This window comes from Aricia agestis, chromosome Z (genome assembly GCF_905147365.1).
Source record: "Aricia agestis chromosome Z, ilAriAges1.1, whole genome shotgun sequence".
Taxonomy (NCBI): Eukaryota; Metazoa; Arthropoda; class Insecta; order Lepidoptera; family Lycaenidae; genus Aricia; species Aricia agestis.
In genome coordinates this window covers 27,376,874-27,404,192 of record NC_056428.1, presented here as the reverse complement: position 1 = coordinate 27,404,192, position 27,319 = coordinate 27,376,874, and the positions used below count along the sequence as shown (strand labels likewise).

At 35.3% G+C, this 27,319-nt stretch overlaps 2 protein-coding genes across 2 annotated transcripts in view; both read left to right on the top strand.

The window, feature by feature from the left end:
* Positions 1 to 16,094, top strand: part of LOC121738404 (zinc finger protein SNAI2-like) — a 55,624-nt gene extending 39,530 nt beyond the window's left edge. The window contains exon 3 of the mRNA XM_042130431.1: positions 14,525 to 16,094. Within this exon, the coding sequence (XP_041986365.1) occupies positions 14,525 to 15,540 (1,016 nt within the window). The 3' untranslated portion in view covers positions 15,541 to 16,094. The remainder of the gene's footprint in view (positions 1 to 14,524) is intronic.
* Positions 16,095 to 24,324: 8,230 nt separating this feature from the next.
* Positions 24,325 to 27,319, top strand: part of LOC121738403 (transcriptional repressor scratch 2-like) — a 53,541-nt gene continuing 50,546 nt past the window's right edge. Inside the window, exon 1 of the mRNA XM_042130430.1 lies at positions 24,325 to 24,596. Coding sequence (XP_041986364.1) covers positions 24,425 to 24,596 — 172 coding nt within the window. The 5' untranslated portion in view covers positions 24,325 to 24,424. The remainder of the gene's footprint in view (positions 24,597 to 27,319) is intronic.

Here is a 27,319-nt window from a genome sequence, read left to right as displayed (position 1 = left end):
TTCTAATACCCACTCGGTTCAAGCAACCTAAGCCTCTAAATACATTGATGAATCGTGGAGTTGAGAGGAAATACTCTGTTTTAATACTTAATAAGAATAATATCTGTCTCATTTCCAGTTTATATAAACAATATGGATTGTATTTTTTTGCATAGAAATTTCATTTAAATAAGTTGGAAAATATAGTGTACAGTCGAATAATAATGTATATGCAGAATCCTGGCTACGCCCATGTACAGGATGTAACAAAAGTAACTGATAAAATTTAGGGTGTGTAATGTGTATGAGTCCCAGAGCTCACTGTGAAAGTAGCAGCGATGACAGCGAAATTTTTTTTTGTGATTTGTATGGGCAAACTCATGTCGCTGGGACGCTTTTCTTTAAAACTTTTTCGGTTTCAGCTGATACTTTCACAGTGAGCTCTATACAAGGGACACAGACACATCCTAAAGTATTATCACTTACTTTTGTTACGTCCTGTAATCTGTATACGTTAATTATTTAATTAAATCTGGAATTTGGAGCCGCGCTCTCAGCTTTGTAAAACTAAGCTAGAGTGTCGGAAATTGCAGTTAAATCCGGACAGTACTTTGTTAAGTTACCTCCGAGAAAGTGACTGGGCTAAGAATAACTAATTTGCTTTGATCTTACTGCCTTTGTCATACTTTGTAATCGTACCTTATATTTACACAAGTCAGTTCTAAAAATATGTCATGTACACAAAAGAAGTTAATTGTAATTTATCTTACATAAAATTATCGTGTGTTTTTTCGCCGTGTGTCCCGCAATGTAGGTCAGCTACGTTTTAGTGGGCCCCTAGACGATCAATTTTATTGCGCATTATTACGTTTTTGCAATATTATTGACCATCTAGGGTTAATATTAAACGCGCCCGCCTTTCAATCTCATTGTATGTTTATATTGTTGTATGAAAAATGTACGGTTCCCGCGTATTAAACGAACTTTGGCGCAAGGACGTTGCGGTTACATTTTAATAAATTGGTATTACTTTGGAAGCTGATATCATGAGTATAATAAAAATAGGAAATTAATAACGGGGCAAGGAATGTTCATATACTGAAGATTATTGCTGAATTTTTATTATAATATTTTGGCTTTCAAATTATAAGATAAAAGGAAATAAATAATAGTTAAAAAAAATAAAAACACGCTTTTTATAGAAAACCAAACTATAAATTGAAAATATTTTTTTTTACTTTATAGTTAAATTAGTATATTGTCATCGGACCTCGATAAATCTACAAAGTTTGAACGAAATCTGGCCGTTTAAAGTGGGTCAAAATCGCGCCCAAAGAAGTCGGTTATAAACAAACGTAGAGAATGTGATAAAAAGCTAATAAAAAAAAGCGTTTAATAAAAGGCTTACAAACTTTCGCTTTGCCGATGATATAGTTCTGTTTGCCACGTCAGCCGAAACCCTACAGTCAATGTTTGAAGACCTCAACACGGCATTCCCGAACGAAGCTCATTGACGTAGGCAGAACGGCAGCTAGCCTAAAGTGGAGCTGGGCAGGGCTGGGAGCACGTCTCCCGTATGCACCCGGATAGGTGGGCGCGTCTAGTTTCGGAGTGGCTACCGAATGGTCAGCGTAATAGAGGCCGACCAAAAAAAGGTGGCGCGACAAATTGCATGCGTTCGACAAAGAGTGGCCAGTAACATCACAATAACAAGATCGAGAATTATGGAATAAAAGAGGGGAGGCCTCAGGCCTTTGCCCAGCAATGGGACTTAGTGGACCAATAATAATAATAACAAGGCTCTAAAAATGGTAAATTACGGCATCTCCGTAGGGGGAGCGTCTCTCGATTAGTTTCTGCCAGACGACCCTAAATGTAAAATTAAAATTATAAGGTAAAAAAGTGAGTAATTGCCCTTATGTTATAAAATGTTAGTTATCTGGTTCTCCCTCACGTCTTCAATTATAAACTGTCCTAAAAACCTAATAAAAAGATTGACAAACAATATGCATGGTTAATAATGTCTTGACAAACTATTTAAATTGCTTCAAAGAACTTAAAGCTAAATAATTCAGAATACAGAAAATGCAAGTTGAAATGTAGACAAAAGTAACATAGCTGAGAGAAGAATTATTAAATATAAGTTAAAATGAACAAGCGTAAGAATTCGAGGTATTATAAATGAAAATGGTTCTGATTCGAAATTAAAATTTCCCTCCGGCATGCGAAGAAATCAAGACCTGAGTGGAAGAAGCGGGTAACTAACAATTAACTTAACATTTTTAATGTTAAGTTAATTGTTAGTTACAAAATTAACTGGCAATTAATTGGTAGTAACAAAATTAACATTTTTAATGTTAGTTTCTTTTCATAAATAAAAATAGTTTGCAATAAAAAATATGGATATTATGTTGCTAAAGTATACAAAAGATCCATATTTTTATATCCAGTCGTAAGCTTCCATTTATGCAAAACGAATACTTTCAAAAGTGTTAGTTACCCCACTTCTTTCACGAATGCCCTCAATTCTGGCAGACGATTATAACGTTTCGTTTTTGTTCTCACCACTTCATTTGTTATTTTAAACATATTACGATGCAAATAAAACAAAGCTTAATAAAGACTTCAGATAAAACTCAATGGACTCATATCTTTTCAGCGTACATAAAGTTGGGTCACGCTCCGCGCACCACTATCCACACCGACTTTCCAACAACTACAATACCAAATCGCCTTTTATTTGCGGTTTATTAGCGTTTGAGGTATAGCGCTCATTATAATTAATGAGCGCTATACCTCAAACGCTACACAAAGCCGCCAATTTCCGATAATTGTCGATTTCCTGAGCCGTGAGCCAATCACTTGTTACAATATATAATGTACGCTCAGACATGGCTCAGACACATTATACACTTTATTACATTACCTATCGAAATTATCATATAAACACTTATTTTTTATATTGTTCATTTTGTGCTAAGAAGCGCGTAGCACTACGCCGTAGACGTGTTACGATGCTACGAATATCGTAGCGAAACAATCAATATTATTATTACAATGTTTTAATTTATTGAAGTTTAATCGCTGTTACAATAATCGTTGTCGAAGCATTCCACGTTTTATAGATATTCTGTTATTTTCATAGAGTAATGAATACGCTAAGCTTTAATAGAAAAAATTTCTTTATATTTGTTAAACAAAAATGTTTGATTATTTCACTATGTTTTACGGCATCCCACAGGATTTATATAATACGGTGTAATATAAAATTTCCCTGAATGTACAATCAATTCATGTTATGACAATATACAATTGTGATTGACGGTAAACGCACAACTGATCAATTATGTTTCTCCTCGCTCGTACGGAATTGAATTAGGAGATGATGAACGTAAACGCTGAAACGCTGAATTCAATGCATAATATATTCGGTATGATTGTCGCGTTAGCAGATTTACATGTTGAATATGTGATGATAGTCGTAATTTAACATTAACATTGAAGATTTCAAACCAAGGATAGGCTATGTATGTCTGACAAATTATTGAGACATTTAAATAAAATTACTTTTCAGGGTTCCGTACCTAAAGGGTAAAAACGGGATCCTATTACTCTTCTATCTACTCTAAGACTTCGTTGTCTGTCCGTCTGTCTGTCTGTCTGTCTGTGTGTCTCCAGGCTGTAACTAAAGAACGGTTATAGATAGAGAGTTGAAATTTTCACAGATTATGTATATCTGTTGCCACTATAACAACAAATACTAAAAACAAAATAAAATTAATATTTAAGGGGGGTCATACAACAAACATGATTTTTTGGCCTTTTTTGTTCTATATCAATAATGGCAACAGGTAGGTACCTAAATTTTTCACAAAGTCCTTACTTATATATTGTGTACTTTAATATTTAATAATATTATTAAAATAAAATAAAAAATTAAGATGGGCTCCATTACAAAAAAACAATTTTCGGGCCAATTTTGCTCTATAATGGTACGGAACCCTTCGTGCACGAATCCGACTTGCACTTGGCCAATTATTTGATGTTTACAAGGCGAATATAAAAAGGTTATTTTGATTCTACCTTATCTTTTTGCGTCAAGGACGCGTCGTTAAACAGTACATTTTCCACTGTCCCCGACATAACATAAAGTATAAAAAATACAGATATTTTGTGTATCTAATGAAAATAATTAATACAGTACTGGAAGTAAAAATTTCATCTCATGTTTGGGTCATTCCTCTCAATGCACGCCCTTTTTTCCAAGCCAAGTTTTTTCGAGTATAACAATAATTTATGTAAGCAGTACCCGCCACACATTCCCGTGTAACAGGATCCACAGAGATAAATTCCATAGTATATTCGGTGGTAATTTCAGTGTTCACCCTGTACATACTCATTAGTGGCGGACATGCAAAGGGCTACGGAATACGGGATACCAAATCGATCCTAATTGATGGCTCTCCGAATAGTTGGATGCTTGATTGTAAAATGACCGTGCGTGGGCAGACCTGGATCTTATAGCTATAGCAGTAAGGCTCATATTTCAGCTTAATATCGTACAATAATCGCCAGAATTTGGTGTTTAATAGACAACAAAAGGGTTGAACATATTTTTTAGGGGCCCTTTTTTCCGAATTGATTTCTGCTGAGAATTTAACGATTTAATATCAAACTGGACTTCTGCAATTTTTGTGTCCTGCCTGGTTGCTAGTGAATATTCCTAGTTATAATATTTTAAACGCTTTGGAAGAAACAATTATACGAGTAGCATAGACTGAATTACCAAATAGATGTTAGGATGGGCGTACTTTCCTTCGCTAATGTATCTTTAAAGCATATTACACGGCGAAAATACTGACTTATTTTATCTTAGCATATCTTAGCTTAACAGACAGACAGACAGATACACTTTTGCATTTATCTATATATATAAAAATGGAATTTCAATTGTGTTAGTAACGCTAAAACTTGAAAACGGCTGAACGGATTGGGCTAATTTTAGTCTTTAAAAATTTAATTTTAGTCTTCGTAGAACTCCAGGGAAGGTTTTAAAGTGACACGAAGTTCACCGGGACAGCTAGTAATATTAATATGGATCTCCTTTGCCGCGATACAAATATGAGCTTATCATTTTTAGCTCACTACTTGCATTTTTAATATTATAAAATGTTGATATTAATATAACGGAACGACGCTTTTCTCTCTCCAATGCAATATTTTATTGAATCCGAATTGATCAGATTCTACGACAGAATTCTAGGGGCGGTGTCTGTCAATATTTCAATCAACAGTAATCCTGTTACAGACATTCTCGAGTTTCTGCATTTCGCCTTTGTATTCCAGTTTTGACATATTCGGACTTCCCACCTTTAATCAATTCCGCTTCGAAGGCACGCGTCCATGTAGGTACATACACTACCAATTGAAGACGTAAGTGGATAAAGTGGATAAGTAACATTTTATATCATAAGTGCAAATACAAATTTTTTCCCTTATAATTTGAACAAACATTGTAACTTACCTACTTTATCATCTGGCAATATCAAATCAAATCATTTATTTCGAGCATCAGAGGCCCATAAAACAAATACCTTAAATCTAACACACATTTAATTATATAATACATACCTTAAAACTAACATACATATTTTATATATACAATGTGTCCCGACACCGCTGTCCGATCCTTTAATGTCATGATCTATGGCATATTTTATCGACAAATTGGCCGTCAAATTTTTTCTCTCTCTCACGGTTGTAAAATGGCATCCATTTTAGTTTTTCTCGGGCTTTCACATTATAGTTTGTGCGTTTTATGATGATATGCGTGACACATTATAATTGACAATAGTAGGGAAGTTACCTAACTAAAATTATTCGATAGTTTAAAAATATCGAATCACTTCGTAAAGGAATTGCAATCGAAATTATCGATTTCGTACTGACATTTCAGTGGTGCCGGCGATTTAAGATGGCCGCCCTTTTTTATCGATTTGATTTCGATTCAACCGGGTCAATCTCTATTGACATAAGTTCCGTTTCGACGTGACTCGCTTCGTTCCGGAGTCTCCCCCGGAACCTCCGATAGACTACATCCATCGGCCAGAACTCCGGCGCCTCGAATGTGTAATGAAAATTCATAAAATTTTTTAGTCTCGGGAAAGGACATTGCGTTGTAGAAGTATCAATACCACCTAACTGGAGTAGCTTATTTTAGAGGAGAAAGAAAAACAATCCACTTTTTAGGTTTTATGTACTTAATTTTCTTATTATAATGAAATTATTACAAAAATACTTATTATTTTCTAAACCGTGATTTATATTATATTAACACGTATATTCTTATAAAACCGTTAATTAAGACATTGATCTTGAAGTCGATTTAGAAGAAAATGTTAGTTAGGAGATACTTCAACGACGATTGGATATTTTCTATTGCAGAAAAATGTACTCGTTACTTGCGATAAACGAATTTAAGGTAAGTACAAATAATACACCAAAAGCGCAACAAAATGAAAGCTTTTATCGACTCCTGTTTTCATTTAAGCTAGCAAATATTAAACACATTCAGCAGACTATATTCATCTTGAAGCATTCATTTGAATATTAAATACCGATTCATGCATATGAGTTTATTTCGAATGGCTAATGAAGCGTCGACTTTGACCTTTATATTTCCGTTCTCTGAAAAGCGAGTAAGTAATTAAAATAAACAAACAATTATCGGGTTTTTGCCGTACAAAGGTAATTTTATTAATGCATTGTGTTTGCGCTGGTAAAACACTCGTTATTGTAGTTAAAGGAAACTGTTAATTAGTTTTTTAAAACAACTTATTTCGTTGTCTAGCTTTACTTAATAAAAATAGTTTGAATACAATAGTGTGTAATTTGAACATATTAAAAATAAAGAATATAAAAAATATAATAATTTTATTTGTTACGATAATAAAAGTACCTACTAATTATATAAAATACAAAATTAAACTATTTTATTATTAAATAGTACTTGTAAAAGATTGTAAGAGATAGAAGACTAGGTCTAGTCAGTATAATAATTTGTATTGAAATCTATATATTTGGGCATTTGGAAAACCAACAATAATAACTAAATAATCCAACACAGTATTTCATCATAACTGGATGTCACAATTAATTAATTAAAAATCAGTTAACATGTGGACTGAAATGTGGAGCTTTTGTATTAATTATTATTATTTATGGTAAAAATTGTCCATTTAACGGTGAATAACGGTCTCCCATTTTAATTTGGGCCCAAACCCCTCGTCATATTAAAAGCATGCCTATCTAATTCAATCAGTTGTGCGGACAATTTGCATGCCCGCTGTGGACCATGCAATATTGATTTTTAATTTGTAAAGCCATTGTATTTGATGGACAACGTAAAACTTTTAAACTGTAGAAACCCATTAAAATGTTGATTGAAAAATATACCGTTTAAATGGCGCCGAAAACACTGTCCGCCATAGTGTGACGTCATATTATTTGTATTTTACACTAAATTTTATTTGTTGAAATTTTTTATGTGCAAAACGTACGATTCTAAAAGTGCCAAAAAATTAGAAAATAATTAAATAAGAAATTAGAAATCATTTCTAATGTTGAAAACTTTTGGAAAAAAGTTTTAACTACAATAAATGGAGATAATATGCGTTTTCGTCAGTACAAATTAAAAAATATAAAATCATATTTTCAAATCGACTTTATTTATCAATTATAAGCTTTTATTTGATGATAAGGGTGAAATACGGTTTCCTAGGCCAAGTTTTACTAGAAATATGCATTTGTTCAACTGTTCAATGAAATTGAATTTAGGTCAAGTACCTTATTACGAGTACGAGACTTACGACAGGATCAGACTGACGTGGTGCGAAGCGTCCGTATTATTATTATTGTTTGCAAAATTGGGAGCGAGTACGTGTCTGTCAATCACATGCCCACATCGCTTAATAAGAAGAGACAAAGGTTCCAATTAAAATGCGTGGCGGTATCCGGCGGCGAGAATACAATCACACGGATATTGTCCAGGCACACAGCCCATGAATATTGTCCAAACACATAGACCATGAATATTGTTCAGGTATAGAAGCCACGGATATCGTTCAGGTATAGCCCTGACGAATATAAATTACTTAACTGTAGTTTATTGAATATTTCGACATAACCTTATACATTATATGTCAAAGCCTCATTAAATTAAAATTTAATCATTAAATGTTACTAATATCCTTATTTCCTTATTAATATTATAAATGTGAAAGCGTGGATGTTTGTTACGCTTTCACGTAAAAACTACTTGATGAATCATCACATAATCTTGGGCTTGGAGGTATCAGGAGTAACATAGGATACATTTTATTTAAAAAAAAAATACTTTTACAAAAAAAAAATTGACGTGGACGCGGACAAAGTCGCGGGCAACACCTAGTAATATAACCCACTACTAACAACTAACAAGTGAGTCTGTGTTACTTTACTAAATAAACTATTTCATTTCATTATTAAATGTCTTTGATTGCGGCCGTTAAAGACCTAAGAATATTAATAATTGTTCAACTGGGATTTAAATGGGTGCGATGGGATTTAAAGTACCCGGGGCGAATACTTCAATTAGTGATTTAGTTTTCCGTCGCTGAGCCGTTTCATTGGATGGGTATTCTAAAGGGTTGATTCAGACCACAATGCGACGCGTAGATGCATTTCTAAATTTATATGGATTTGACAGATTCGCAAGACGTCTCACGCAATCGAAATCTGTCAAATCCATACAAATTAATGCCGCGCCTCGCCTCGCCTCGTAGATAAATTTAGAAATGCATCTACGCGTCGCGTTGCGGTCTGAATCAACCCTTAGTTTATAGGAGTCCGAGTAAGTTGACTGATCACAACTGATGCTGCTTTAATCGAATCGAAATTGTCATATTAGATTTTGAATCAGTTGAATCTTCTAACTATAGCAAAGGATAGCTTCTTCTGTTGTAACACACACATACACTAACACGCACATGCATACATACACATAAAGGGCATTTATTTTAATTTTTTATTCCTTGGATTTACTTTTATTGACAACAGATCTATATCTTTTTATATTTAAATAATATTTATCTTCTCATAATGCTGTATCATGCTGTGATATTTTGTAAAACGGAACCCAACTTTAATTGTAGTGTAGTGATATGAATCGCGTACATCGAATTATAATGTTCCTTGGGGTAAGGACCTGGTGATCTGTAATACTGGCATGACCTATAATGGACACCAGCTCCTTACAATCTCACCTGACTGTCAGAAATTCTATTATGTAAGTATATCTTAAACCTGTATTGTGAGGAGAAAATAAAGATTATTATTATTATATAAGTGTCTGTCTGTTACCTCGTAGCTGCTAAATAGATGCGGTTTACCTATTTAGCAACTAAGATACGCAAATGAAAAACGGCATCTTACTTTTCTTTGTTCGAAAGTTGAGTACAGTTACATTGTTGTTATTTGACAATCTCAAATTAGCCACGAACACATTAGCTCCACCAATATTTACTTCCAGCCTATTTTATTTTATATTATAAAATTTGATTTCGGAAATACGAACCTAAATAAACATTCTACATGCTTCAACAAAAAAAAATTGAATGTATTTGATATACATCGAATAACATTTATCGAACGTCCAAATATGTAAAATAAAATATTAATCCAGGATTATCTTTCTCGATCTGTAAATAATGAAAACGTGCGTCGTTACCGACGGCTGTGGTCTTGCTTCAAACCACAAATGGACACTCGGATTTTCATTTACAATATTCGTTAAAATATTTATTTACGCCACTAGTTATTACTGGCAACTTCGTCTGCTTTTAATTACGACCATAATATACTGAACAAGGAAGTCTGTTACTGGTTTTTAGGTTTCCCTACCCAAAGGGCAAAAACGGGACCCTATTATTGAGATGTCTATCCGTCTGTCTGTCTTCAGGCTATATCTACAGAACCGCTATAGCTAGACTTCTGAAATTTTCACAGACTGTGTATTTCTGTTATCGCTTTAACAAGAAACTAAAAACAACATAATAAAGTTAATATTTAGGTAAGGGTGGCTCCCATACAACAAACTTGTTTTTTGGCGTTTTTTCTCGAAATCAATAATGGCAACAGCTATGGTAGGCGAGTAGTAGTTCAAGTAAACTACTCACAAAATCCTTAATTATTATTAAGGATTTTGTGAGTAGTTAGTAGCTATTCTTACTATGATAGCCAGTCGACTTGACTGTCCATATTTGTGCGTCACTGAGCTGCGCCATATCTAACGGCATAGAGCAGAGATAATTTATTCATTATTTGATTTAAACCTAAAAAATGATGTTACTAACATAATTTAATAATATAATAATTTCACGTCTGAGAGCGTCCGTGGCCTTGGGTTCGCACTGGTAGAGAGTGCAGTAAATACTGTACCTAGTGCCCTCTTAAGTAACCACTCCTAAAATGAGGAGTGGTTACTTAGCTCTAAAAATACTGCATGATGCAAAGGCCTAGTTATAATAATTTCACGAAGCGATGCCTCGTATTCATATTACATTGCAGTTGGTACCCAGAGGTTGAAGATTTGGGAACATAGAAACGCACATGTTGCGACACTTAAGAAGTTATCAATTTTCCTTGGCTGTTATCGCTTATTATCGCTTGTTATCGTGTTGGCGGTCCGTCTGTTTTATGTGACGAAGAAGGGCCAGCAGTCCCATTTTAAGATGTGTTATTTAAATTGTGCTAATTATCTAATTAATACCCTAAAAAATCAGAAAGAGAGCACAGTATTTTCATTCATATATTTTAATTTAGAAACGATTGAATTTCAATATTCTTATAATTTAAACATTCCATTTAGAGATACTATGAACAAACTTGTTTCCGCAGTTTGCGGATTGTGAAATTTAATTAATATCAGCGCCAATAATCTTCAAGTTGAGGTGACAACTGGAACTATTCCTCGTTGTTTACAGGTGAGGATAATCTCGTTTCCTGAAATTAACTATGAATTTCAAGATTGAATTAAGGATTTTAGTGGAGTAATATCCATACTAAACTATATTCTATATATAGATAGACGAGGAATAGTTCCAGTTGTCACCTCAACTTGAAGATTATTGCGGAGTTTTAAAGATTTTAGGGAACAAAGGGACATGAGGGGAAAAAAGTGACTTTTTGATGATGTTAGATAGTGTTAGATAGCCCATTTATTGAGGAAGGTTATAGGCTATATTTTATCACGCTAAGACTAATAGGAGCGAAGATATAGAGGAAAATGTGGAAGAAACGAGAAAATAATTTAAAAGGCCTAACTTGAACGCGATAATCGCAGGACCTACTGGTCCGATTTGAAAAATTCTTTCAGTGTTAGGTTAGGTAGCCCATTTATTGAGGAAAAAATGAGGAAAATTATTTGAAAGGGCTTATCTCGCGAACTACTGGAGCAATTTTTATGTTATTTGGCACAGATAAGAAAAAGACCGCGTGAAGGGTAATAAATAGGCTATAGATTTTAATCATTTTTTTGGTGGCTATATATTTTATACACGTGCGACGCCGGGGCGGGTCGCTAGTATTATTATAAATGCGAAAGGGTGGCTGTCTGTTACCTCTTCCCGCCCAAACCGCTGCAACGATTTCGCTGAAATTTAGTATAGAGATACTTTGAGTCCCGGGAAAGGACATAATATTATACTTTTTATCCGGAAAAAATGTACGGTTCTCCCACGCGATAAACGAATTTTGGCGCAACGCAGTTTCGGGCGACATCAGTACTAACATAACCAATATTATAAATGCCTCAAGCATTTCAATGGCCATGGAGGTGTTATTTTGTGTTCCGGGCAAAGAAATAAGTTTTTATTACAGAGAAACGTAAGGTTTTTACGCGATAAAGGAATTTCTGCGTAAGCGAAGTTACTGACATTTTATTTTATAGTATGGAATTGTATTTGTATCATAAAATATATTCTCAAATAAATTAAAATCAGATTAGATTATTGTAAAATCAATAGTATATTTTTAATTTTTTCTTTACTACCTATAACATAAGTCCAATTTATTATTCCATTTAATTTGGAGAAAATATCGTGTACTTATATCCAACATATGTCGAAACAAAGTATAATATTTCAATCACTTGACAGTATTTAATCTTTGTTTGAACGGAAATCTTTTATCTATATCCTCACATCCTCTCTTACCGTGTGTAGTGTAAAATCAATGCAAAATCAACTTATAAAAAGGCTGTAAAATTAATTTGCTTTTAAGCCGGTGAAATGTATTCATACGTTTAAAGTGTTTGAATACGACTAATAGCACGCTCGAAGCATAATATCGAAAACAACGCTCTTTCATCTTGATATCTGATTGCACCCTTTTCAAGAATAATTTAATTCGAGCACAGAATCCGATTGTGGAATAAAATTCGCTTACAATTCACCAATAACACTTTGGGTAAGCAAACAATTGTAAATAGTTTTCAATTCGCTGTCGATTTATTGAAGCGATTATTTTGTGTTTGTATTTTACAGGTTACATTTTCACGCCTTTTGTTTTAAAGATTGTTCCTTTGTTTATTAAGTACTATGTACCTTAAAGCATAGTATTTATTTTTAATAGCGTACTATCAGTATCAGTACTATTAGTGATTAGTAATACTTAATATTATGGTATTAACAGCTAAGCCAGTCCATCCCAATAGTGCCGAATTGATACAGCGGTAATCGGATTTAGCCAACCGACCGAGTGCTGACTGATCCACACGTGTAGTGATAATAGTTAAGACTTAAGAGCTACAACGCTATACACAATACTGTAAAATTTTGTCTCAATATTGTATTTATTATTAACTAATAATATGTGTTTATTATTAGTTAAAAAATAAATACTTAAAATGCCTAATATCTCAGCTCCGATTTATAGTTTCGCTACATTATTTCCTTCATAATAAAGTTTATTCCCCTTGTATTATGTTCTTTCATAATGTGTCGGTTTGATGAGTGGCCGAGACATTTAAAAATGATGCCAACATTACCCATTAAGGTAAAAAAGAGCGGTTTTAGCGTGGGTAGAAAAATAATATTGTAAGCATTTATAAATACGTAAATTATGCTACGAATAATAAAAACTAAGGAAGAATAATAATCAATCGCGTCCGGAATCCGGTTTGTTGACGCGATAGGGGGTAAGTGTCTTAGCACACTAGGTCGAAAATAAGCGGCCGAAGTTCGGCATGATTACGCCTGCAATTTATTTTAAATTACCGATGACACACCATCGAAATTACGCTATGCGTTTGACATTGCTGACGTAATCATGCCGAGCACTTCGGTATTGCGTCGGTATGGTGTGTTTAGATCAGGGTTTGCCAATTAGTTTCACTCGGGGTCTATTTTAAGAAATGAAATGACCGCGGTCCACACATTTTATAAAAAAATATATTAGATATTTTATTAAACAAAGGTAATTACGGAAATAACAAAGGTGTTTATTTATATAATATTATCAACGATATACGTGTCAATTTTTGGTATTGCGACATCAGTAAATCGAGGCCGAAATTTATTTTTAACAAAGTTCATCTTTGAAAGTGCTTGGTCCGCACACAATACGTCGTCGGTTTGGATGCGGACCGCGGTCCGCCATTTGGTGACCCAATGTTTAGACACTTAGCTTAGTGTTTGGTAGCTAATGTCATATCTTAGTGTGCAAAAAGGAACCAAATTCAAAATGGTTGAAGCACACTAGATATAAGTTGAAGTATGGGAGTTACGTTTCTTTAGATTTTAATATTCGTAGATATTAAACGTATAATTAGAATGGTTTCTCAACTAGCTACACACAATCACAATATTTACATGTACTTAGACAATCTCCGAATTCCCAATTTGAATATTATAAAGGATGAAATTTCATTAAAATGAAAATTATCACCTAAATAAACAATTCAAGGTGGAAGGTAAATTCAAAGAGAATATAGGAGTACGCGTGACGGTACATTCGAATACCGCCCTTTGAGGGCCATAGTGTCTAGTCAGAGAGTACTCGGAAATTCCATTCTGGTTCCCGGAGCACTTTGAATCCAATTTCAGATACGATATTATAATTATTTTGCCAATGCGCTTTTATGGTTGAGTGATCAAAAACTTGTGGTATATGTGTGTTTTCTCTATTTCTCTAAACTCTTTTGGACTGAATAAAAAAAAAAAAAATGATATTAAATTGTAACATTTCACATCTACTACATTATAATTTTTCCAAGTTATCATCATCATCATCATCATCAGCTTATTACCGCCCAATGCTGAACGTAGCCTCCCCCAATGAGCGCCACCCAAGACAATTGTTTTGTTTCGTAAGATATTATGATTACAAAAGAAACTACTACATAAAACTTTTTAATTAAAAACATGGTTCATGTATCAGACAGGAAGAAATGGCAAATATGCAAAGGCACGGCAAATAAATAAATAAAATTCTGTTCTTATGTCGACAGAACCGGAGCCGCGGGCGAGCACGTATGGCGGGTACGTGGGCACGCCGGTGTCGGAGCGCTCGCCGGAGGAGACGGAGGCGGCGCACGACCTGCTCTCCCTGTCCCAGAGCCTGCCCCCCCTGCCACTCCCGCACCCCCCGCCGCCCCCGCCGCCCCCCGTCGCCGCCCCCGCCGCGCTCGCCCTCTACGAACCCGAGCCGCTGCTCCCGCCCCCGCATCCGCCCGCCGTGCTCCCCGTCTACACCTACACCATCCAGCCCACCAACATCTTCATCATCACCGACGAGCCCCCCGACCCCATCTACACCGTGCCCGTGCCCGTGGCCAACGTGTCGCCCTTCGAGTACGCCGTCGAGCCGCAGGTCAGCTACGTCGCGTACCAGGCGCTGCCGGAGCCGCAGCCGCCGATGCCCGTCTCCCTGGCGTGTGTGGCCGTGCCCGTCGCGGAGCCCACCATCATCATCCAGGACTACCCGCCGCCGCCGCCGCCCCCGCCGCCCCCGAAGCCGCCGGCGGTCGTCTGCTTGAACGCGGGGCTGCAGGAGGTGAAGTGCCTCAACAAGGACCGGCCGAAGTACGACTGCTCGGAGTGCGGCAAGCGCTACGCCACCTCCTCGAACCTGTCCCGCCACAAGCAGACGCACCGCAGCCTGGAGTCAGCGTCGGCGAAGCGGTGCGAGGACTGCGGCAAGGCGTACGTGTCGATGCCGGCGCTGGCGATGCACATCCTGACGCACAAGATGGGCCACGTGTGCGGCGTGTGCGGGAAGCAGTTCTCGCGGCCGTGGCTGCTGCGCGGGCACCTGCGCTCGCACACCGGGGAGCGGCCCTACAAGTGCCCGCTGCGGGAGTGCGGCAAGAAGTTCGCGGACCGCTCCAACCTGCGCGCGCACTTCCAGACCCACACCACCGACAAGAAGTACGAGTGCGACAAGTGCAACAAGTGCTTCGCGCTCAAGAGCTATCTCACCAAGCACCAAGAGACCAGCTGCACGACGCGCCCCGACAACGAGTAGGAATCCCGTCTACGAATTCATTGCAACGAACGATTTCTCTATAAACTTCTTTACACCTTTATATTGGAAGAGAAGAATTTTTATAGCGTAGCTCGTCGGCGCCCCGGCGGAGTTGAAATATAAGCAATAATAACGTACCTAAAATAGTTACGGCTCCTCCTGTATTATAAAAATATTAATATTTTTTCAATTATAAATTAGTCCGATTTCGACGGTGTTATGTCAATTTATGGCAGGAGCCTCATGTTGCTGTGTATGGTATATTATATAAATCGTAGAGCTAAGTTATCGGCGCACCGAGGTGTGACGTTTTAGATGTAGTTACGGTGATACGTAGAGACTTAATGAAACCGTCGAGCTGTGGTACAAAGAGAGCAATAAAGTAAAGTGAGTAGAGAGTGGTAGGGCACGAGTAGCGTGCGTGTAGTGTAGTCACCAGCGGGCGCGCCGCGGAAGGACCAAACTGAATCCCGGCGCCCCCCGCGACCGCGCCTCGCTACGCCACTGCAACTCCCGTAAGTGCGGAGACACCATCTAAATGTTAGCAAACAAACGTCGAATACCAATGACCATATTATAATCTTTTAAAAAGGTTTAAACTGATCCTGGAAAAAAATTTAACACCTTTTATTTTACTTATTTCTACAACTATTGCGACTGTTTTTCAGTAGTGCTCCTAACAACACTATCTAAATATAAACGAGGTGACATGTGACGTTTGTTTGTTTACATTTTCTTGACTACTAATTGGATAATATGTCATAGAGCCACACTTCGTGGCGTGGTGGCGTCGTTCCGAGCTCTGTGCGAACATCTTGTCCTAGTCAATTTGGGGGCATATTAATAAGATATAGCATTCGATATAAGTGTATATGTTACCGTTAATGTGCGTATACCAGTTAGACTGCAGATTAACAAGGTATTCTGCAGACTATCTGGGTGAGTCAGTTAAAGTGCAAAAAGTTTATTCTATTCTCATTAAATTACATAAACAGGTTCTTGTTTAAATAAAACACGTTATGTAGTTGTAGAGAATTATCCATACTTCCATACTAATATAGGTACTAATTACTAATTACTAATATTGCTAATTACTTATTTAATAATATACTAATACTAATTCATTCGTGTACATCACCATGATGAAAATGCTACTGTATAAACTGACAGTGACAGTTGGATGTTAAGTGAAAGGGTGCGTCCACAAACTAAATTCAAGATTGTCATGTCCCTATTGGAAAACCCTTTATATCAGATCGTATCAACTAAGGTGGGATTACACCAAACACACATAAAACTTCGTTTTATAAAACTTAGTTCTCATTGAACGCGTTCATGCTGCGACGTAAATCTCGTTTTGTTTCGAATGGATTTCACAAACTTCTTTTGATTGCGATTATTAAATCTAAGTTTACGTGACGTTACGCGATTATTTTACATGTTTTCATCATATTAAAGCCTTTTCACGTTAATTTAACTACAAAATAACAAGAAAAAATAAATAAAATAACCAAACGAATGTGTCAAAACTGTCATCTTGACATTTCTTTTGTCTTTGTTTTTCGTTCCGCCATGACAGGGCTTGAACGGGTTTTATGACGTTAAACTTCGGACTTCGGGCGTTCAGAAGATAAAACTTGGATTAGCTGTGAACGCGTTCAGTTCATGCTGGTGAAATGCATTTCGACGTTATAATTGAATGCGGTTCAGAGTGCTTTGAACGCGTTCCATTTCTTTGGTGAAATCGCCCCTAAAACAAAAATAATCAAAACAACAACAGTCTTAGGTTGACAAGCTTAAGTCAATGTTTTAGGACTTTTACAATAAAAGATAATGCAAACTAACTAGTTAAAGTGCAAATATAAGCTTTTTTTTTAAATTTCACACTTTAACGGATGGTATCAGGGAATCTGCAGATTACCTAGGTAATGTGAACGTTGACGTATTCTGCATTCTAACGGTAACATAATATATAATTTTATTTTAGTATCCACTGTCATTTCCAACTTTAATTTAAACGTTTTGATATTGTTTTAATTATTCGTGGTTCGATTTTTAATTAACAGTTATTTGCAGTCACATGTATAATTTTGTTGTGTTGTTATTTACTATTTATATTTGTATAATACTGTTTCGAAGTAATTTAAGTCAGATTATTTTTATGTGTAAACAACTTGTGCAATTTCAAAGTGTATTTAGTGATGTGACTCGAAGAGACGTATTTTTGTATAAGCCACATTTAAGTCAAACTTAAAATATTTGTGATGTTTGTGTTTGAGTAAATTAGGTTAGTGATAACGTAAGCTTGAGGTAGGTGTAGCGTAGTTTAATTATGGTGTAGTAAGTACACAACAGACGGTAAACTCGAATAATTCGCTACACATACAATTAAGCACAGCGTGATATAAACGTAAGTAGTGTTACCAATATTTTTGAATATCACTTTAGTATTTAAGGCGTTTTATAGACGTTCCCACGTCGCGTAGGTGAATCACTTTTTATTGTTTGTTTGACGACCCCTCTTATATTTTGCGATTAGTGTACCTATGCTTATTAAATATTACTAAAAAAAACTTACAATAAAATATGAACAAAAGTACGACACTTCAACGAAATTTTACTATGACATAAAGTTTATTCGGGTTAATCTTTAAAAAATTTAACTGTACATTATTATAGATCTAAAGTACTGAAATACTTATATTGATTCACAAAATTATTTACACAATTAAACGGGATAACTCTATAATTGCGGTTAAATAATATTTATTTAATACTCAATACTATCATGTGCAATTTAATTCTTTTTACATAAATGTATATAAAAATATATATAAGAACATATATATGACAAAGTTACAGCTACATATTTCTACGCGATTTTTACTGATTTACGTCTTAGTTTATTTAAAGGCCTAATTTTATTTACGAAATATACAACACTCTCTAGTCTATTATAAGCTTTAATTATGTTCTATGGAAAATTTAATTATACGTAACGTTTTATTATAATGTACACCTAGATTTGATCTTTAGGGTTTAAGTCAATTTATTTTGTCAATTGATCAATATTTTGGTGACGTAGGGTAGAAGTAGGAGTAGCGTAAGTCGTTTTATTTAATTGAGATGGGTCAATTCTGAGAGGTGCGTCTTAATTCGAAAACAGCTGTTGAACACGATGCTGTAATATAAGACTGATGATCGGACGGTTGATATTATATCGAGAGATGAGTTTCATTTTGATTCATCGAGACAAGTCTTCCAAACTTCAATACAATTTTGCATGGATCTTGAGTCTTTATGTAAATTGTGACAAAATTAATTATTTTTCATGGCAAAAAAATTGAGCACAGTTTTAGTTCGTGATCGACAGACCTTAAGGGTTCCAGGCAAGCCACGATTATGTTACTACCCGGTGGACACGAGGTAACTATTTGGTAAAAAGTATATTACATTTTATTTCTAGCGGACAAAATAAACAAGCGTTTCGAGCCGGCATATAAAAGGTGATTTTACGTGCAAGTGACCGTGAAAGTCAAAAATTCAAATTTTAGTCTAGCAACCCACGCCGCGGCTACGTTGTAGTGGCATAGAGCAAAATAAAACCTGTAGTCTAGGTCATAAAGTAGAATTTTATTTGAGTTTTTATTGGTCGCGGTCGCGATCCTTGTCACTAGTTTAGGATTGGAAAACTACCTTAAGCGTATTTTGAGCAAACGCCGCATTTTCATCGCACCATTTTAACAAATTGCTTCATAACTCACGTTCAAAACTTAAATCGAAACATGACGTTTATTTTTAGCAGTAACGTGCTGTAAAGTAATATTACGAAAACTTGGTAGCTTTTTTCCTTGCTGCCGGATTTTAAAGGTTAACGATTATTTATTAAAGACGAACGAATATTTATTAAAAAAATGAATTTTACAAACTGTGCATTTTCCAATTTTAAAAACCGAGTGTAAGTATTCTTTACATTCCAATTTAATATATTACATGCGCAAGCAAAATTTTATGAGCTGTAAGTTCAATTAATCCGTCGATCGTGGATTCTTGGTTCTATCTATTGTTACTCTAATGTGTTTTGCTCACCGGTGAGCTTATGGGGCTTGATGGGTTAAAAATAATATATATCTATACTCACACTTACTAAAATTCTGCGACACTAGTACTTATGAGTCATGGGTGCGACCCTAAGCTCAAAGTATAAATGAGAAGTAGGTGCAGGTTATGTGGCTGGATGAAATTTTTCAATTTCCACGTAGGTTTTGGCCTATTTGCCGTTTGGTAGATCTTTTTTTATTTTTAGGGCTGGTTTTTCCATCGTCAGCTAACTTTTATTCGAGGCATAAATTTGACACATATAAGGTAAACTATACCGCGAGATCACAAGCAATAATTGTGATTGCCGCTATTTAAATAAATCTTTACAAACTATGGAAGTTTGTAACGATTTATTTAAATAGCGGCACGGTCGCGCTGCTGTTACATACAATTATTATTGCTTGTATGGCTAAAACCGCTCATTCGCGCAGACCCATATAAATCCAGTCTAAGAGCTATCTGGCGATTGAAAGTCACACTTAGAACTATTTCATATCTTAGAAAACACATAATATATAATGTATTTTAACTAGATCACCTATGCCAATCCTAAAATTAATGTAAGTGTAACAAAAGCAATACTTTCCGTACAATTCTAGATGCGATGACTATATTTAAAATTCGAAATTCTTAAAGATATTTAACTATACTGTATTTAGTTCTAAGTTTCAATTATTTGGTGTAAGATTGATATAAGCGTTTTTATGTGTAAGCTCACAAAATTTATACACCTCCGTTACGATAGCTTGAATACCTACCTTTACTTAGGATTATTTAACTGCTATCACTGTAAATCATAATAGCGAGGCACAGAATTTAATTTAGATATTTGACGAGAGGTTTGTGTCTCGATACGTTTGAACCATATGAAGATGCAAAATAACTATAGGGATGTTTTGGCGCGTGACCGAAATCAAAACTTCGCTATCTTGTAAAGTGGCAATTGAGAGACAGCATTTTGCAATCCTGTCAATTTCCATCCCAAAACGATACTTGACATTGGCGAATGACTGTCATTTTCCTACGTAAGTATTATTTCGCAGCCAAGTTAGGAATTATGGCTGATGTTATTTATGCCGTGGTTTTTACACATTAGTTTATGTATACAACACCGTTATTGATTGTTTAATGTTTTGACGTTAGCCAATGAAAAGCTCAAGTGAGTAGATAAACTTCAGTCAAAGAACCTCACAATTCACAAACTACATAATAGCTATATATACGCGCCAAAACATGCTTGTAGGTTTAGTAATACCAAATAATAAACCACGTTGTCGTTAAATGTTTGTACAAAAATAAGAGTAATTGAAAATTCATCAAGTAAGTTTTACTATAATAATGACATAATAATTTAATATTACTTTTAAAGTTTCATGTGGTATTGTTTACTTAAATTTAATATTCTTTAATAAAATTAAAGAGTATTTAATTATTTTTTAATCACAAAAAATACGTTTAGGTTGTATAAAAAAGTTAATAAGTTTGCTATTTTATGCGTCACTGCTTTTGTTTTAAAATTAAGCTTATCTTTGGGTCCCGATTCTCGTTTTATCCAGCCCAATTGTTACAGTGCTTCGAAATGTAAGAATTGGGCTACTGATTCTTGCGGCCTAAGCATTTAATAGAAGTAAGCACTGAAATTACCGACGACTAGACTTTATCACATGAAAACCTAGATTAGGATTGCATGCTATTGCTAGGTATTATGTAAAAGTAGTCGTTTGTAACAATGTAGCAAGACTGAAGATATGCAAAACACTCAGTATTTATAATTGTCACATAATGTGTTAGTTAAGATAATATAAGCTTGTAAATAAGAGAAAAATTCTTTGTCGGGAAAAGTAATATGGGCATTTACATGCGGTTTCATCCGATAAAATTTGAATAAAAATGTACAACCATTTTCCTTTGTACACGCAAATAACTTGTGTTACTTTTTAAGTATACGCTTTATACTTGAACCATAGATTACTTACATATAACACAATATGAAATATAATACACGTCATCTTCATGAACAGTCCTCATCAAGCGCTATACTGGATTTATAATAACATCAAGTAGCAAAACAATGCAGTGTCGTCCACGCGGGCGAGTTTGATTAGGAGTCGCCTCGATACACTCCTGTACGATATTTATATTGTGTAAACATATTAAACGTATTGTAAACAATTTTATAATTTTTCAGTGAAGATATTTTATACAGGCAAAACTAAATGCCACATCAAATAACTACTGGGAATTCATAAATTGATCATTCAAATAATTTAACAGCAGTGGGAGCCGTGTGCTCAAATAAAAGAAAAACAACGAAATTTTGCAACTTTTACGTACAATAAAATATTTTTTTTTATTTGGAATAGTATAAACAACGATAGAAATAGAAATCATAAATCATAAATTTTATCTACCTAATCAAAAAAATTAAATATTATATTATTTTTACATACTTACAAACTTAAAAACACTGAGCCATACTAAAAACCCGGATTTCAAATTGGAGCTGCAAGAACGTATTTAGCAATTTTTTGTACAATTTTTATAATACTTCATATTGGGAATGTTTAAAGTTTTATAAACAATTTATTAGATATTTACGAACCAAAATTATTATTCCTATTAAACTCAAAGCAATATTATAATAATAAAAAAGTAATCTGTCGTGTACTAATTTTAAGACATTACGCTTAATGCATTTATAAAGTAGCGTAATAACGGCATATCATGTTAAAATGTAGTTTTGTCTTCTGGGCTTGTGGATATGAGGGTTTTGAAAATGGTTGATGTTTATCAAATCCTAGCGTTTGCAACGAAATGTGTATCCTCTTATGTAGTGGATAAAGTTATCAAGTAGAGTATATATCCAATTCATCTTTATCCACTTCTATTATTATCCAATAATAGAAGTAGATAAAGCTATCAATGCCGAGCAAAAACTGCAGTACCGCGTTTCATTTCGTCTTAATTAAGTGACGCTTCATTCGTTATTACGGTATAAATAAATTAATCTTAGTATAACCAACAATTAAAATTAATTTATGCCAAGACTAAAGTTATATCTACTGGATAATGTTGTTATTTATAGGATAGGATGCTCCATACTCTATCTGTCAAGTTAAGTGGTGGAATTCACAGGAGAAAGTCCCTGAATGGGGAAGACGTTATTTAGTCCAACTTAATACCGCCAAGTCTGCGCGTTCACAACTAAAAAGTCACCAATGGTCGTATATTCTCGTTTTCAGGGCACCTCTTTAACAATCCCTTCCAATTTCAATGCTGAAATACTTGTAGTAAACATATAAATCCAGTTCCGATGTCACCTAGAGGGCGATGCCAAGTTAGCCTCGAAAAAACTTGTTTTTGGCCTATTCGACACTTATCAGAAAGTGGTGAAACAGCCCCTAAGTCTTTTTAATATTAACGGTTAGGAAATAACATATTTTTCAGAACCTAAGTCCCACATATCCGCAGCCTTGCTTTATTCTACGACTATGCTAAAACTGGTTTTTGATGTTCTTTTCTTGGTTAAATCGCCACGTTACGATAGCAAAGTTAGGGTTATTAGTTAAGCAAACTATTGCACCTATGTAGAAATAGCACTTAGAATAAGTAGCAGGGGCATCCAGAAGATCTACTGGCAAAACAAAATACTGTAACATCGTAACTTTATAAAACATTGAAAAAAATCACAAATAAATTGTAAAGAATTTAGGTACAGTATTTATAATAACAATTATTATTTTAAATTTAAGAAGTTATTTATGAAATCTATCAGAATTCTACTGCAAGGATGCCTCTGTCCGGCTACTGTATATTGAAGCAGTCATGTACGAAACTGCTAACATGACCTAAATAATGTACTTTAGGTGAAAATGTTAAAATAAAAATATAATAATACTCTGTCTTTTTATTTGCACCCTTATGCTAACATTATTATTAGTTTTCTAATTTCTTTTTAATACTCTTACTGTACTTTCTTGACTTAGATACTTTTTCATACTGTTCTTAAAGATTGCTTCATTTTCGTAAAGGCCTAAGACCAAATAATTCAAAGAGGACTCGTGGATATTTTTAAATAAAGATATAAATTAAAGAGTTAAGGAAAATGTAACATTTTCTGTACACGGACAGCTGTGTGCTTTTATTACTCGCTCTGGAGTCGTAAAGTGAAGGTTTTTAAAGTAAACGTTTGATGGTATGTCGAATGTGCGAAATTCTTTCAGCTTCCTTCACTTTTCAACTACAACATTTTATAACAGGCAGGTAAGTATAATTAAAAGAAAATTATTCGGATATTAAAAAAAAGCATAGTGTCATTTCGATACACAATGTTTAATTATCAACTTGTACAATACATAATATTCATAAAAGAAACCAAGTTAGCTCCATTATAGTAAAATAGCGTGTGAAAATTGTGTTTGAGTAAGGAGCCACGTGAACGTGGTCAGGCGCGTGCAGCACGGGACGGCGCGGAGCTGCACAGCACGGCACGGCGCGGCGCGGCGCGGCGCTGCACGGCACGGCGCGGTGGTGTGGCGGGCCCACTTTCCACTGGTTGATCTCGTGGGGTCGGCGCTCCGCAGGTGTCGCCCCGCCATCGATCGCCGCGGCGGCGCGCGCACCTCCCCTGCGCCATATATACCCACGACACCGCCGCCGACCCTCACAACGCAAGAGGACGCGCGTTCGCATCGCCGCTCGCCTGGGGCGCCGCTCTCTCTTCTCTCTCTTTCTCTATTCGTCTGTCTCTTGATGTTGCGCTGAGGCCGATGCGGGCGCCGCCATGCCGCGCTGCCTCATGGCCAAGAAGTGGAAGGCGGCTCCTGCGACGCTGGGGGACGAGTCGGATGAGGAGATCGACGTGGTCGGCGAGGGGCGCGGCCGGAGCCCTGCGCCCGCCGCCACCGCGCCGGGACCCTCACCCCGGGACCCCGAGCCCACTCTCCTCTACAATGGTAAGCACTTTCTCAACTCACTCTGGCCGGCTGAAACTCTCTTCTCTTCTGTTGTGACCCTGTGCTAAGGTAGAGTATCACGATCGTTACCCGTCACTGCTCACGCTGCAACAACGAGTAAGATCGAAAACAAACAAACGACAGGATCCCAACGTGCAAGCCTCCAACGCTGATAAAGGTAAATTAGTTACAATAACATTAGATTTAGCCGCTTTAACTTAATGTAGAGTTATGTGATTACACATTAAAGCGTTGCGACTATTTTATTTCGGCGAATTTCGTAATATCATGTTATGCTACGCGCATGCGATATGATATATTCTTCCAAACAGCGTAATTATAAGACCAATATTATCAAAATTAACACAATCTGAAAACAGTGTGAAATGTTAAGTAACGAAGTCTTTATCGATATGAACAAGCAATAAGCAATAGTCAAAGATATTAAGTCCTCGAATTGGTCGTAAATATTATTCCAACTACGCTGTTTTACGATTGTATAAAGTTTATGAGATCCCAATAATTTTTATGTCATATAAAATCGATCTTGTTTATGATATATATTTAATAGACATCAACGAAGTATGAGGCAGCTAAAATATTTGAAGAACCAAATAACTCTTCGCAAACAGATACCCTGAAACATAGAATGAAATAATCGTAATTCATAGAGTATATGCCGCATACCGAAAGATGTTTTTTTTATTATTATCAAATCAAATCAAATCATTTATTTCGGGCATCAGAGGCCCATATAATAAATACCTTAAACTAACATACAAATATTATATATATTATAATATCTATGGACGCTTCACACCACATCAGTCTGGCCCCGTGCTATAAGTACCTGAAGGACTTGTATTACTGCAGGTACCAGACAACGGAAATATATTTAATACTTTTATACTATACATATAATTAAGATTTTTACTATATCATACACATATTTAATACACATCCAGACCGGTCGGCGTCGGCGGGATTCGAAACCGCGACAGCTGCCAGCCTGCCACACACTCAACCAATTGAGCCACAGAGGTTGTGAAAATGATAATATACTAGCTGACCCGGCAAATGTTGTTTTGCCATATAAATATTTTTTAATAATGTGAACAGCCCTTATTAGTTATTACTTAGGGGTATGAAAAATAGATGTTGGCCGATTCTCAGACCTACTCAATATGCTCACAAAATTTCATGAGAATCGGTCAAGCCGTTTCGGAGGAGTACGGGAACGAACATTGTGACAGGAGAATTTTATATATAAGATAATAACTAACAATAACTACTTTATTTTTATTTTTTTTATAACGTACACACTGTTGCTATTCGAGATTGCAACAACTTTGCATATCTGTACATTTCTATGGTTACAATTATTATTGATTTAAAAATATCCTAAGGAATAATTAGAATCATAAAATTTTAACTAACTCTAACACTAACTTAGCTAATAACTTATAACTAATAAATAAACTAATAATAATTAATAGCAAAGAAACTAACAACTATAATTTACCTACATTTTACTCTTGCGCATCCAAGCACGCATTAACACATAGACTGACACATACTCTACATCGTAACATAATAGTCGCTTATTTTGAATTTACTCTATTAATATTAAACAAATTTTGTTCACTGCTATTCACATCCGTTAGACCATACATTTATTAACTTTAAAATCATTAGACATGTTATGATTGTAAAGTTGTCCCTATCTTAATAAATCCAATTTGACTCTCCATAAATTATCTATTTTATTTATATTTATTTTATGATATTTCTAGCATAATTTAAGAAATAGTTTGCGTTTTTGCCGAGTTTATAACCAAAAGATGATTAAAATTTTAATAAATCCGATATGAGCATATTTATAAAACGACAGGTCGATCACTGAAATCGTTAATATGACTCGAAATGGCTCCATTTGACGACGATGTTTTATCGTTAGCCGTTTTAAAGCCGGATGATAAAATGAGATATACTCGTAAACGTCCCCGGCACATATTTTATAGACGATAGCGTCTTATTTACAGACCAAAACCCTAACGTAGATATTTTAAAAGTATAAAAAGAATATAAGCTTTATATTTTACACAAGTCTGCAATAACCATATTACTTTTTCTTTAAACTCTTCATTCATGATTCAATTAAGAGGATTCCACACCGCCGTTTTTCCATACAAACGTTGTCCCCTATTTCCTCCCTGGATAATGCCGGTAGAGCTATTATTTTTTCCTGAATATCGATGGCCACTATTAGCATGTCCCTATGTTTTCCTTTTTTTCATAATTTTATTATTAAAAAAGATAAGAACGTCCAAAAACCCAAAAAAATGGCCAGATTTTCCTCTGTGTTCAAACACCCAGAAAACAAAACTGGCTAGAATATACAAAAAAAAAAATAAAACATAGGAACACAGCTCAAGCCTTCCTTTAATTCTTAATGAAAAAAAGTACTTAAATCGGTTAAGTTTTGGAGAAGGAATCAGCGGACAACGAATCGAAGATTTTCTGTTCTTTTATTAGAACTTTTGTCGTGTTGTCTCTATCGCGCTCTGCGGTGGGAGACTTGAGATTGGTGAGACAGCAATACATTTTCAAATACCTATTTTCAATTTCTCTCACCCCTGGTGTATCCTCTTAAAGTTGAGTTATTAAAATGTATTGAGTACGACCGTTAGAGTTTCAAACTAGTCAAAGGTTCTTAAAGATAC